Source organism: Branchiostoma belcheri, unplaced genomic scaffold (assembly GCF_001625305.1).
Source record: "Branchiostoma belcheri isolate BF01 breed outbred unplaced genomic scaffold, Haploidv18h27 scaffold17, whole genome shotgun sequence".
Taxonomy (NCBI): Eukaryota; Metazoa; Chordata; class Leptocardii; order Amphioxiformes; family Branchiostomatidae; genus Branchiostoma; species Branchiostoma belcheri.
Window position 1 is genome coordinate 2,671,692 of NW_017803157.1, and position 15,204 is coordinate 2,686,895.

Here is a 15,204-nt window from a genome sequence, read left to right on the forward strand (position 1 = left end):
TACACTTGAGAATTTGCCGGGTAGTAAGTGAATGAAGGATTGCTGACTCACCGGCACAGTGGGAACCTGAACAGTTCGTTAGACTGCGTTACTGTCGTCCTGTGATTACACTAATGTTGCCGACATGCTTAGGGAGATCTTCGTCGATGAAGCAGATGTTTTATATATTAAAGGATTGGTTCGTTCTTTTTATCTAACGCTGTGCATGTGAAACACCGAAGCGTGGCGAAACGTCGATTTCCATCGCAAAATCCTAAAGCTCTCTGTAATAGAAATTCTGCTACCTTCTGTTATTCTGTTATTGGGTGAGCCAGCTACTCTCTCCTTGAAAGCAATGGTTGGATTGAGCTTACAATTGTGGGACTTAATTGTTGTTGTTGTTGTCCTTGTTTAACGTCTAATATATCGCTAGACGTGGTCACTTGGTGCTCGTTGTCGCGTGGTTCAGTTCAGAGTCAAAAAGTCCCTCTAGGTATTTAACTCTTGGTGCCTTGTGCTTGAGTGACAATGGTCTTTAGCGGCTGCCACTCAGGTGACCTCAATACAACCCCTGGTGTGGCCACGATAATCTCCAAGCAGATGTTTTGGTGGCCGCAAAGACACTATCGAACTGGCCAGGCAGTATCCATTTGCCAGACGGCATCCAATAACTGCCTGGCCAATTTTATACTTTCTTTGCAGCCACAAAAGATCTGCTTGGAGATTGCAGCCATAAGATTGCATATACGGTCTTACCTCGTAGTAACTTATAACTCAGTATTGCCATGTGATTTTGGTATATTCGCGGCATTGTATTTCGTAGAAAGTTTTACTGCATTCTTAACAGCACACAGGTTGGTATATTGATCTACTTGAAAGTCGTATAACCCACGGAATACAGATGCTCCATAATACAGTTAACATTCCTCAGCAGACATGCCAGCAAACCTCACTCTCCGTTTGCTCCCAAGACCTCGGCACGATTCCGGTGACTCCTGTATGCAAACTAAAAACGAATATCTTGTTTATCGGTCGATCTCGTCCCACAATATGGCAAGTTGAACGAGACAATTACCGGGGTCCCGGGACACGGGTCACCGAGTCAGACAGAGCGACGTGCCGTCCAGCTGGGAGGACGATAAACGGCCCGGTACTAAATGAATTATCTTATCTTCCAAAGTCACATTGGCCGCAGATGGCTGACCTTGCTTGGAGTCTGAAGGGCGTGTGTTTGACTTGACTTCTTGAGACAGTTAACAAGTAGGAAGTTGTCTCTTGTTGAGGCAAAGTATGCAGACATAGCAAAAACGGCGCGGGGGCGTTGGGACATTTCATTTTTTATTTATTTTACCAGGAGATACAAACTCTGTTTTTAGGAATTTCTAGGATGCTGACATTGAGATACCCGACTCCCAGAACAAATTAAAGCTCAATATTAGTTACAAATAACAAATACATCCATACATACTCGTCTAGATATTTGATACATTTAGGTATCTAAAATCAATCCTTTTTCGTTGTGTCTGCCAGTCTACTTTTGAATTCTGTTACTGTATACATGTACTGTACTGTACTGTACTGTACTGTATTGTCTTTGGTCAGCGGTCAGGTTATTCCAGAGGTTCGGTCCATGAAGCTGCATGCTGCCTTTAAAATACTGCACATTGGTTAGAATAATGAAATATTGATTCAACATTCTACATCCACTGAAGAACACAGCAATCCGCTGCAGAGAGTAACACATACAATGTAGCTCAAGTATCCCCACGAAGGGACAAAGTCTTAAATTGAAGAACCATGTGTTGCTTGTATAGTGAATTCTGTGGCGGAAATATTGGACCACTGCTTGATGACTTAAATAAATATCCTCCGTTTTATTGGTTTTCATATCATGGTACGTGACGGTACATAAACATGAACATAATCTTCAAATGGGAATATATATATATAAAAGAAAGCTCATCAATTTATATTTATGCTGCTTTAGTGTTGTTCCAGTGAGATTATGAAGATCTATGAGCGTCCCCCAACCATGGTGAGGAGTAGGTTTAAAACATTCGGAGATTTTTCGGAAGGTTCGATTATGGTTGACTGGTGTTCGGCAGCAGAGTTCGTTGAGTTAAATTTGACTCAAATTTAACACAAATTCGTTTTGATTCGTGTGGAATGGTAGACGTGGCCTGAATCTGGTCAAAGTGCAAATTTGGCCAGGGAACAAAATCGTGAATGTGAATGTGTGCCAAGGGCTTTAGACAGTCAATAACGTGCAATGATGCAAGAAATGCTGTTATCATCGTTTTGACAGGCTGTATATATAGTGGCGAGTATTGACTATATGATGTTACTGATATTACTAGTATTACAAGTGTACGTGTGAGTCAACAAATGTAACGTCCCTACCGTGTGTGCAGGCCCATAACTTATCATCGTTCCTGTCATATCCTGTACAGATCAGGGGGTAATATAACTGATATGAAATTCAAACTCTAATATTGGTGTGATATAGCTAGCTGCCGCCGGGCCGCGTGCCTGCGAAGCTGTTGTGTTACGCCGAAGGGCGGTTATACCGGCTATACCGATACAGATACAGATACTGGATACATTTTCGAGATAAATTCCGGAGTTTTCGAGTCAACCGTTCATTGTGACTCTGAAGAAGAGTGACGAATGTCACTCGAGATGTCCAGAATTTATCTCAACAATTTTTTTCCAGTAGTAGGGTGTGGATTTGAGTATTGTTTACTTGAATGTCTAACCTTCACCGACGTAGCTCAGGGGTACCTTCACATGGTCACAGTGAAACACATAACTTCACAAATGCCACAGGAAACGGTATTTATCAGCCAGAATCTAACCAGACAACAACCTTTCTTGTCTGTCCGAGTCAATTCTAACGACATCTCCCGGCCAAAATCGACGCCAGCTTGTCTATACTATGATCTCCAGAGCCCTTGATATCTCGGATATCCAACCATCAACTCCGTATAGATTGATTCTATATTTTCTAAAAACGTATATGAAATTGCAGTAATTCGTCTTTCCTCACGAAATACGAGACCCGAGGTGAATTAGCCCAAGATAAATCCGTGCACGTACATGTCGTCGTGTATATGTTTTATATCCATTTAGCATTATATCTTTATATCTGTTGATAGATGGCCACCCAACCAAAGTCGTTAATATTCATTGCAAGCGGTTCCCCAGTGGAAAACGAGTATAATGATGTAAGAATGACACATACACTGGTACTCCCTCATGAAAAATATGAGGAAACACAACAGCTGCCTAGAAAGTTAACATTTGCAAAACAAATGTATAATGTTTACCTTCATATGGGCTGGCTTGATAACTACTGCTCTTTTATTTCTTGCTCAAACACATTCATATACATATGTATGGTGAGAAGTTCCTCCAACTCTGTTCTGCTACAAAATGTAACCCAACACCACAGTGACAGTGACAGACGTCTGGTCCAGGTCATTGACCTTATTTGTTTGGAGAACAATGTGCCATTTCGTAGCCACGTACATTTATCAAACTGACATCTTGATAACTTAATGTAAAGGCTGCATGTTTTATTGAAGAAGGGACTACAAACGACTAACAGAGCCGCTTGGCAAGAATTTCTTCTTTTTTTTTCAAAAGATTGTAAAAATGGATCGATAATAAATTAGAAAGTGATACAACACACAAACTTTAGGATCCCCCTGCGTAATCAATATGAGTCCAAGGAGTAATGGGTGCATGAGGAGCGATCAAGTCATTTTGACTGAAGGAATCACTTTGAAAAATCAATTTTCCCATCTACGTTAACCCGGTCTATACTGCTGCTAATGCACTCCCACAAGAATGGTACATTCCATATGAACTTTATGGACTAGAGTTCTACGATCTTATACCTTAACCGCCATATGATGTTAACATTTACCACTGACGAATTGTCAATATATTGTTTCTCATTGATAATGCGAATATGAAGATACTCATTTGCACAAGTTAGTCATATTCTCCACCCAATGGCAGTCTTATCTTAACAAAAAAGTTAATCTAGCATTTCCTCATAAATTATATAAATAAGGTACTAATTTGAATAAGTTATGTTTAATGATGTTCATCTTCAAGTAACTTCCAAATGAGGAAGTTATAAATTCCTGGCTTTTAGCATTTTGCAATTATAGCATTCATCCATTATGCAAATTAGGTCTTCATTTTCGTCCCCTTAGATTATGCTACAACACAGATACGTCAGCTTTTGTTTTGTACATGTAGACTCAGTTTGGGAAACTTGCTAGGTATTCTTCTACGTTTGGTAGGCATTTCATGAAAGTTTAGTATCCGCCGAAGGGGCACCTTGACACTTCTAACTTTTCCCCAAATCCCCGTACGGAAACATTGCCGCCTAGCGCACGTTTTAATCCCGGAGAAGTTCCAGAAGGACATGAGAAACGCCGCTATGAAGCCCGTCCCCAGGCAGGTACTTACCCAAAATTACCACCGGAAATCATTCCAGGAGATACAGCTCCATTATAGTTACTTAGGACAAGATTCCCCAACAGGAAACCCACAGCTAATGGTGCAGGAGGTGATAAGTGAGCGAGAAAATTAATGCATCCAGCGAACAAAATTACATTTGCCTGGTAATAAGAAGCAAGCAGCGCATCCTGTCATTGTTGTGGCAGGAAACGCCAGCCTACTTTTGCCTCAAGTTGCCGTGTATTGGCGAGAAGGACGTGTTTGATGTTTCGATGATGTTGGTGGTGATTTTTAGACGCACAAGGAAAGTTATCCAGGACACATTTCGGGTCATTCAAGGCATCCGATGCAATTTCAGGGCAGCAAAACTGTGGGTTCTCAAAGTCAACTTTCTGGCCATTCTTTTAATGTAATAATTTGAATCGATCCTATCTTATACTATACTGTGAGACAAGCATGTGATGCCTGGTGGTAGACAGTTCCAGACATTGGTCCAAGCTAGCCCATGGGTCTTCTGAAGTTTTCTCGCTGAGGTTTTGGGACATTCGGTTGATTGCTTGTACTTTGTCTGGTTGCCCTTTATTGTCTGTACTTTAGTCTCTTCGGTAGACAGACAACATGCGCATGTATGTGATTTCTGTTTCTTTACAATTCTTTGAGAGGAATCCAGAGTTAGGGCCATGCGTGTGTCTGGTGGTAGACTGTTCCAGACAATGGTCCACGGTAGCCTGTGGATCTTCTGAAGCTCTCTCCAGAGGTTTTGGACATCCAGTTGATTGCTTGTCCTCTGTTGTCTGGTTGCCCTTGTCTGGTTGCCCTTTATTGCTTGTACTTTAATCTCTTCAGTAGACAGACAACCTATGGATCTTCCGAATTCGAAGCTCTCTCGCCGAGGTTTTGGGACATCCAGTTGATTGCTTCTGCTTCCTCTGGTTGTCCTTATACTTTGGTCTTTGCAGTAGACGAATATCTTCTGCATGTAGGGAGGAAGTTTTTGACGCAGACTCAGCTAGAATCCCCTGCTGTCTCTCCCCTGCAGCAGTAACATTGATCTGACATGGCCGCACGGGGAAATAACGACATTCGTGCGCTAAATCAAGACGATAAAACGGTTAGTATTACATCGTTAAGTAGATACGCCATAACTCTGCAGAAACCACCCTTGTCAAACCCTGCAGCAAAACACAGCCCGATAAAAGTGCAACTTACTCTAATTTCCCCCAAGAAGGTTAACAGGACAGTTAAGTTTAGTGAACCGCGTTTTTCTCATCTGTTCACAATATATCTTCACATCCAATAAACTTCCCTGGTCATCGTATAGTACTGGACATAAAATCGGACCATATATATTAAGCATCTGTTATCAAACCAGACATTTTGGGAAAATTAAACCTTCATAGGAAAATATTAATGGCAACTTTTAGTTGGTAGTATTAGATGATGTATGTATGTGACATGTTGTCACAATATGTAGTCGAGCGCCGACTGTTAAAGTCGTCCGATGCAATTTCGTGGGGGGGGGGGGGGCTCGGTATTTTCCAAGTCAATATTTTGCAATTGGTTTTTTTAAATAGTAGTTGAATCCTTATCTTATATAGTATACTGATATCTGGTAGACTACATGTAGCTATTTATGGGTGGTTCCTCAAAAATAAAGGGGCTTCTCACGTGGCTTGTTTTGGGGCTATTTTAAACGCCACAAGTATAAAATGATGAGAAAAATGTTCTAATAAATGGCAGTAAATGTCAATATCAGACAGCTTTCCTCATCCAGAATATTTTTTGTTTGCTGCCCTGAAATTCCACTGGATAACCAATTACACAACTTCCGATTTGTATTTCCCAAATATGTCGATTTCTCATACCATACAAGTAATAAACTGAATACACTCCAACGGTACTTAGGAGCAAAAATAATGATATCTAAATAAAAAAAGAACATTATCATATAACGTATTCAAGGAATGATATGGATATATTATTCTACCATAGATTGCAATTAGGATACAAATTATAATTGTAAATACAATTAGTTCATAACGGAAATTATGACTTAACGTTTGCCTACATAACGATGAAATGTCCCCTTTATTATTGGTATATATAATATCCCCTTTATTATTGGTAATTACGTTTCTCAAGCATATTTATGGATGAAATGGAAGATTGCTTCGAAATTGGCAATAACATATTAAATGTTGACCTAAGAGGTCATTTCATATCACAGGCAATTTCGACTTCCTGTTATTTCATGTCGCTAGCGTAGTTCCAATTACACGTAAAACCATATACGTTATCACTAAGCAGTTAACAAAAGTTGCTAGCTGACGTGTACTATACGCAGTTGTATGTCTTCTTGGTCATAGAAGACGATGATTCAAGTGAAACTGATGCATTAAGCAACAATGCTCTCACGGTGAATCATTAGTTAGTCATCGACAAAATCACAAAAAGGTTGAGATGTTATGAAGATCTATAATGAATATTTATCTGTGTTGGTAGTAATCATTGTTAAACTTTATTACAACACAGAGAGTACAAAGGATCAAGTCCACTTGTCTGCAATCGTAACTCACGTGAGTTTACGTTCTGAAGTGATTGGTTATCAATTATCGTGATGAAGGCGACAGTGGTCGTTGAAAATTTGATTCTTGTGTACTCTTTGTGTTGGAATAAAGTGTAACATTGTAGAATGATATGAAAATCTACTTGTGTTATAAAATTCTAAGCAGGGATGCATGCGAATGCCACGTGTTTACCTAACAAAAGTGCTCTCATTATCAGTAAGGGCACTTTTGTGGGAATAATAAATTGTTGTGTGAGAATGATAAGTTGTTGTTCCTACACGGACCCATGTGAGAATGATAAGTAGCTTTCCTACAGCGGGGGTTTAAAATGTCGTGTTTCTATTGCCCGGTCGTGACACGTGGCCGTTTGCCCCCGAGCTGTGCTCTCACCGTGGAAAATTCGTGACATGAGTGTTATGCTGTTCTTATCAATATCTTATAGCGTCGTGCATCGTGCAAAGGTGCAATAGCTCAATTCGTACTCGCTTTGTAACCGGGAGGTCGTGAGTTCAAACCCCGGCTGGGTCATGATACCAAAGACTTTAAAAATGGTACACACTTCTTTCTCTTCTTAGCACTCAGCACATATGAGAAAGAGTGTAGGAAGGTCAAACACACAGCACTACCACCGGACTAGCCCCCTGCTGTAGTGCCCTAGCCTGCACAACTGTGTGTCGCCCAAGGGCTACGGAAATGGACATGGGCACCAAACCCTATGCTCTGCACATAGCACGGGAGACCTTTTCGTGCATAACGTCAAAATAGAGAAGCCAACAAGTGCTAACTCTTTGATATTCATGAAATAAGCCCAAATCAATGATTACCAATTGTATCCAGTATTATACAATGATTGAAATGCATCCAGTTTATTGTGACTTTACACAAACATGTAACAGAAAGGCATACCGTCAATGAAATGCTCACAGACACCTTCTTCATTCAATGAAGACTAACAGCGTCTGGTGATTCATAACTACGTACGCATCACTGCGTATTCGCATATACAAAGCCCATTTGTCGTAGCACACTACACTTTTTCCTCATCAATCTAGTATGTTATATCAGATTGATAGTGCTACTGATATCCGTGGTCTGAGCACGTATAGTCTGGGATGTAATATTCTCGATGTATTTAAATCTATCATTTGTTGATACCAAAAAGAATATACTCGACAGTCATAAATACACGTCTGACAGCATTTAGTTTTGTATGTATCGTCAGTGAACTTGTGGCTAATTTTACTCCAGTAACTGTCGGAGTATCCCAGCTACAGTTAATTGTGCTCTTCGTCTCTGTCCTGTGTCTTTCATCATGTTGCATTTCGGTTATTCAGTCCCATCCTCACGCGTGCCTCCTTGACTTATGAAATTCTTCCGCTGCCAGTCAAGGCCGACTGGCAACTGTTAAACGCCTGTGCCGGTGAATGAGGTTCAGGGCCGGTGAACTCTGACAGAAGAACATTATTAACCTTTGCCGGCATCCTGTAGAATAGGCTGCGAACCAGGGTTCGAAATACCCACTCTCACACTCTCGCAAGTCATGCTTTCTGTGCGAGACTTTTGGGAGACGCCAAGTTGCTCGGCGCGCTGGTTATCTTTTGTTTTTTGCTTACAAAGCGATCTTGTATGTTTCAGTGTTTTGGCATAGTTTTTTTTTTTATCTTAATGTACTCATGTGTACTTGAGTACTTACTAAACATCTTTTAGATAAATAAATCGTGGGTGATTTTATTTTAGACAGGTTTGTTCATTAGCTTTCATTAGTTTTGAATTATTTTGAATTCGAATTTAAACTTGTGCTTTCATTAGTTTTCGAATTCTTTTTGAATTCTTTTAAATTCTCTGTTGACAGGATACTATAGCTAATGATTTCTTTTACGTTAAAGCGTTGTAAATTGTGGCAACCCCAAAGATTGATGAGCAACCTCGCTGTTGGCTGAGGCTGACTAGGCAACATGAGAAAATAAGTATTTCGAACCCTGTGAACTCATAAATCTTCCTTTCACGGCACGTCATTTATCATCTTCAGAACATATTTGTAATTTCCCGTCTTCCACGCAATACCGCCGTCTGGACATGCGGCTCTTCCGCTGGATCTGAGCAGCTTTCTCCCGCCTTCTGGTAAAATAGATCAGCACCAGGGGATTCACCACGCAGTTTGAAAATGCCAGCCAGTGAGAGATGGGATAGACGTAGTCGTGCAATCTCTTCGCGTACTTCGTTGGCAAGTCAAAATATATATCCAACATCCAGCAGATATACAGCGGTAACCATGTCAGTAGAAATGCCATCCTTACGACACTGAGAATGGAAGACGTTGTGAGGCGTTTGGGATGTGTTTGGGGAGGAGAAGCGTCTTTCCTTCTGCTCAGTGTTGTAGGAAAATCCTCTTTAAGCTCTTCGATAGGGCTGTGCCTTGTGACTTGTGAGACGTTGTAGCTTTCTAGAGGCTCGCGACACCTGGGGTATTTCTCCACTAAGAAGAGTAGAACGTTGATTAAAACAGGTCCGAGTAAGCACACTGCCATGAGGAACCCCTTGTACATGAAGCTGTAGTGTGATGAGGTCCACTCCTCGTCGCAGAACCGCCGGATTCGTGATGATTTTTTGTTGTCTGAGGAGGTCACAAATATGAAATGAGGCAGGCTGATGGCCACGGATGTAGTCCAGATCAGGGCGAGAAACGGCAAGGCCTTCCTGGCGTCTTCTTGTCGCTTCTTGTTCGCCGTGATCAGGCGATACCTGTGGAAGCACAAACATGGTCAACAGTTTGTCAAATGCTTGGGCAACACATTAGTCTTCAGTTGACGTTATTCACAGCCATATATAGTTTGAAGGGGCATTATGTAACATTTTTACACGAATAATTAAAGTATTTTAAGAGAACAAAATCATCATGTAATTGTAATTTACTTCCAATGTTCATCATATTTGCACAACTATTTCACATTTATGGTTGGCGCCAAAGCAATTCAAAGACAGACCTATTGTACCGTTTAGATCGGTACCTTGTGGTCACCCAGCCAATATGGTCGCTTACACTGCAGATCACAGCTATGTTATGAGGTATACAGTTCGATATTCAGACGTCAGTGAAAAAAATTCGTAAAGACGCTGACGTCTTTATACTCTATACAGAACATCGAGTTTTAAGGTCCGGGTTCATACTAACGTCCCAGTTACGAGATATAGATTGGAAATATAAAAAAAATTGGACCAATTTGTTGATTGTAGTAATAGATGATCCAGGGGCCACAGTTTGGAAGTCCTTAAAACTGACACCGATAAACTTTGTACCACGGTTTGTATAACCCCACCCTCATCTACAAGTTGTAATCCTGCTTTGTGAGCGACGATAAATCCCAAAAGGCCGGGATTTACTGCGAAAAGTTCTCTTAAACTATCATTTATTAGAAAGTCGATTCAACATTTACAGAAAAATCGATCTGTACTGAAATGAATATCATAGGCTTCGTGCAGGGTGGTGGTTTATAGCTTCGCGTCCGCCAGTTGGGCCAACACAACAAGACAGTCGGAATCGATGATGCCAAAGGGCATTTTGGAAATTGCATTTTAAAGCCACAAAAGATCCGAGGAGAATTCAGTGTAAAATCAATTGTTCCTCACAGTCACGTATTACGACTGCCCTGGTGGCTACATATCTATCAGGGATCTGGGTAAAAAGGACCGGGACATTTGTTAGAGGCGTGGCAAGGGTAGTGCGTAATACAAACATCTCCCCAAGGCAATAACATGTACGTACGTGTTGCTCGTGACACAAAACTGCCAACAACGAAACATAGAACACAAAACATGGGGCGATTATATCGATCATGAATTTATCACTAAGTAGATAATCATCATTGATGTGATACATGATAACAAATATGTTTGATATGAGAAAACATTTGTATAGAGAAATTTAGATTCCTTACAGCCTTTGATAAACCAACTCTAACTAATCATACAGCCACCTAAATTTATAGAATGACCAAGAAGCGAGAGGAACGTCTGTATAATAGAGCGTGTATATGTACATCTATAATATAGTGTTACGTTGTATATGATTGTTAACATGTGACCTGTGCTTAGCCCAGTGGGGCAAAAATGTACAATAGAGGTCTTCATTCATTCTGGGTGACCGGATGTCGACGATACTATCCTGACTTCCATTTTTTTCTTCCAATACTCACAAGACAGATCCACAATTCAAATTAATCGGGATGTAATTTGAAGCAAGTCGCCTGAGGTAAAAGAGAAAACCTTGTAAGACTATACTTTGCTCGAGGCAATGGCGTTTTTTTTCAATGCCAGATCCTGAATAATGCAGGCATTCCGTGGTTATGCCATAGTGGCCAGTACGTTTACCTATCTGCATTTGGTCACAATGTCATGATTATGTGCACACTAGGCAGATCAAGTGTGAATGCGGTCAGTTGTGGGTAAACCTACTTCTCTACAGTTCGGTACCATCTGTTAAGCCTTGTTGATATACCTTGATGACATCCTCTGGGAACAATGACACTGATGCCAGCGTGCAAATAAAAACGTTTGGCAAAGAACGTTATGAAATCTACGTGGTTGAACAAATAACTGAACACACAGAGTAAGGAATGGTGAATAGTAAAAAAAAAATGTCCAGAAAATTTGAACATTCAGTTTTGCTGCTCTAAAATTGCATTGGACAAGTCTGTGTTGTCTTGATTGCGTTTGCAATTGAAGTTAAAAATCGCAGTGGTATTCACGAAAGACATATGGGGGTGGTCAAACATACTAACTTATATTTCAAATCTCAAATTGCATTTGTCCTTGTATGGATATAAAAGCCCCTGAGGCTGAGTGTATGATGATTTTACACAAGAGAGTGTCCCGACGGTTTTGACATGTGTACCTGGGGGTACAAGGAGGTAGACATATGTGTCTGACTGAAGCATTCCCTAGTAAAAACCACGGGAACATTTCTAACTTCTATAATAATCGCCATCAAGAGTCTACTCTGCCATTCTTTTTAATCACATATCGATTCAATCCTTTCCCACATGAGCACTAGAGTACAAGAGTTTCACATATCGCAATTAATAAGTCGGCGTTATTGTGCTTTGTATTGAATATACAGCGGGGTGCTTTACAAAGGCATTTATTTATGAAATATTGATTAGAACTATACCAGGAGGCCATGTTTTATTAACGCTTGGTTTCCCTTAAATGCAGTAGGAGGCTATAAGTACGGCTTTGTTTAATGGGTACCACCCCGTACATTAGGGGCTGCAAATATTGCACCAAGCCAAGGGTAATTAGTTTTCATTCAAACCCTAATGAAGAAAAAAATACAAATGATATAATCAATAGAAATCCTGATATATATATTTCCCAATGTCACTTCATGTGCAAAATCATGGAACAAGACCGAGAATTATTGGCATCAAGTTTATAACATTTGCACTTGGCAGACGAGGAAAACAGCTGATCATGAAATTTACTTTTTTTATTAACTAACATACAGAATATAAAACTCCAGCACGTTGCTACTTTTAGCCTCACCACTGACAAAGAAGAATACAATCAATAAAAATATAAATGGGTGTTCCATAAGTAAAACGATAACATGTAAAAATGGATCATTCTATGAAACTGAATGTTTTGTGGGTAGTTTTAAAACAGTTATTCAATTTCGTCAAACTATTTTGTGTTGACAATAAAGGTTTGAGTCAAGGTCAAACTATGTCTATTGGTTTCTATTAACCAGGCTTCTTCAGGCAAATTGTGCAAATTGTGCAAATAAAAAATGGAGCCTGAAATTCAATTCATCGCTCTACATGTAGCTACATGTAGTTACATTGATGTTGTAAACAGATACTAGCCAACCTACGACTAGTGGATCGATTGCGTGATTTTTGTTTCAGAGAGGGTATTTCATTTACACTCATAAACCGCTCACATAACAAACTATAAGCTAATCTGACAGCGTCGACTTCGGTTATGAGGTGACTTCTGCAATGAAACTGATATCAGGGCGATAACAATTTGTAACATAGACCATAGCATTGAAACTTTTATGTCCGCTGACTTAAAGATGCATTATGTAACATTTGTTGAAATATTTTCTATTAAAGAAATATTCATGTGATCGTGATTTTCTTCCACTTGTCAATATACATTTATTTGTGAAATTATCTCACATTTCTGCATTTATGGCTGGCACTAGAACAGCCCACACGAGGCGCACTCAGTTTGTGGTGCCACCACAAACCACCAGTGTAAACAAACATGGCTGGCAACTTTCCAGCTTTTAATCGTGATGTGTCGTATTTTGGCACTTTTTGAATGATAATTTGCAATGGAATAAGGTAGATTTAACTTATTCTGTTACGAAATGACAAGAAACTTTCCTTTTTGTATCGTCCTAATGTAACATAATGCAGCTTTTAGCATACTAACACATTGTTCGGGGTTTACTTAAAAGCCAAGCCATGATCTCCTTATAACAAGCAAGATATTACCCAAGTCCACTTACTAGACAAGTACATCAGTTACACTAGTGTTTCTGTTGCTAAAAATCCACGCCTTTGAAACTATATAGCTATCTCGGCCTCAGCCGCGGTGCGAAGACATACATAGATCACTCTGGAAACGGCAAAGATGACCTCCATTCTGTGATGAAATCTTCCAAGGTTATTGAAGTGACCTTCATAACATGTGGATCCCTTCTTGGGAAGTTTTGAGATGTGTGCGGAGGTTATTACACAGCAGGCGTCTGTAGAGGCAATGTCAGGGTAGGGCAGAGAGGTAATTTGGGAGTAAAATGCAGACATGCCGGTGCAATAGCTCAATCCGGAAGAGTGCTCGCTTTGCAACTGGGAGGTCGCGAGTTCAACCCCCGGCCGGGTCATATCAAAGACTTGAAAGTAAAAATGGTACATACTGCTGTCAGCACTCAGCATGGCAAAGACTTTGGGAAGGTCAAACACACAACTCTACCAGCGGGCTAGCCACGTGCTTGCATAAATGTGTGGCCCAGGGGCTACAGAAATGGAGATGGGAACCACCCCCATGCTCCACAGCTTATTCTTCTTTTTCTCCACGCCTGCTGCTTTGTAACCGAAAAGAGGATGTCTTTGAGGAAAGTACGCAGCTTTTCCAACCGCCACTAAGAAGTGGATCTTTGAAGAAAGAGTACACAGCCTCTCAACTGCAGTGTTATTACTCTTTTGACTTTCTGAAAGAACCTGTTTAGCACATTGAATACCCCAATGGCGCCAGGATGCTCGGAAGAATGGCTTTTGCAGTAGCAATTGAACTCTCTTGCTTGCCTTGTTTTCTGGTAATGGCCTATTTGGACAACATCAAGATGCGGGCTTTGAAAGATAGCTTCGGTCAACTGCCTGGCCGCTCGTCTTTTCGGCTGCCCAGTGAAGCGAGTCTTTGTTGAAGGTCTCCCATGCGTGATGCGGGGAGAAGCACTATCATGTTGCCGAGCTATCGCAGCGATGCCATCAATTCTGAACGATGATACATATGGAATGCATTAAAACGACCCACCCATATAAATATCTAAGCCAACGTTCGGAACGAAGAGGAAGAAATCAATACAAAATAGATGACCGCACTCTCTGTCTTGAACCATAGCTTAACGGGGGGCAGAACAAAAACATACAGCCATATCCCCTGTCACACGTTCACGAATCTGGCCTCCCGAACACTAGCAGAACGTCCCCTAACCATGGTTAGGAGCAGTCGGCTGGTGTTCGGCAACTTCGGCTACAATTTAGCTGCACCAGCCGAATATTTCAAAATGTTTAAAACATTAGCGGGGAGGGTTCGGGAGATTTGAGCATAGTTGAGTGGTATCAGGCTGTGACTCGATTGACTCAATTCGTATAGAAAGATTGGCGTGGCCTAAATCTGGTAAGAGTGCTCACAATTAACGTCAACCGAACCTGGATCGGGAACAAATTCGGTGGGAGGTCGTGAATGTGTGACAGGAGCAACAATCGGTATGACGTATTTCTTTTTAAGTATTGTTAGCAGGTTGGTCATCGGTGTCAAGTAACAAACTGAAGGTATGCACATCACATTCGAATAATCTGCATCACAATACGGCATTTCATGGATGGGTGTTAGAGGCAATCTTAAATTGTTTTAGTCGAGAAAGTACCGAATAGTGACAGTCATAGTTTTTAATATT

The 15,204-nt window shown here is 40.7% G+C and overlaps 1 protein-coding gene across 1 annotated transcript in view; it reads right to left on the reverse strand.

Moving 5' to 3' along the window:
* Nucleotides 1-15,204, reverse strand: part of LOC109466607 (neuropeptide FF receptor 2-like) — a 62,755-nt gene that overhangs the window by 17,323 nt on the left and 30,228 nt on the right. The window contains exon 3 of the mRNA XM_019764339.1: nt 9,542-9,761. Within this exon, the coding sequence (XP_019619898.1) occupies nt 9,542-9,761 (220 nt within the window). The remainder of the gene's footprint in view (nt 1-9,541; nt 9,762-15,204) is intronic.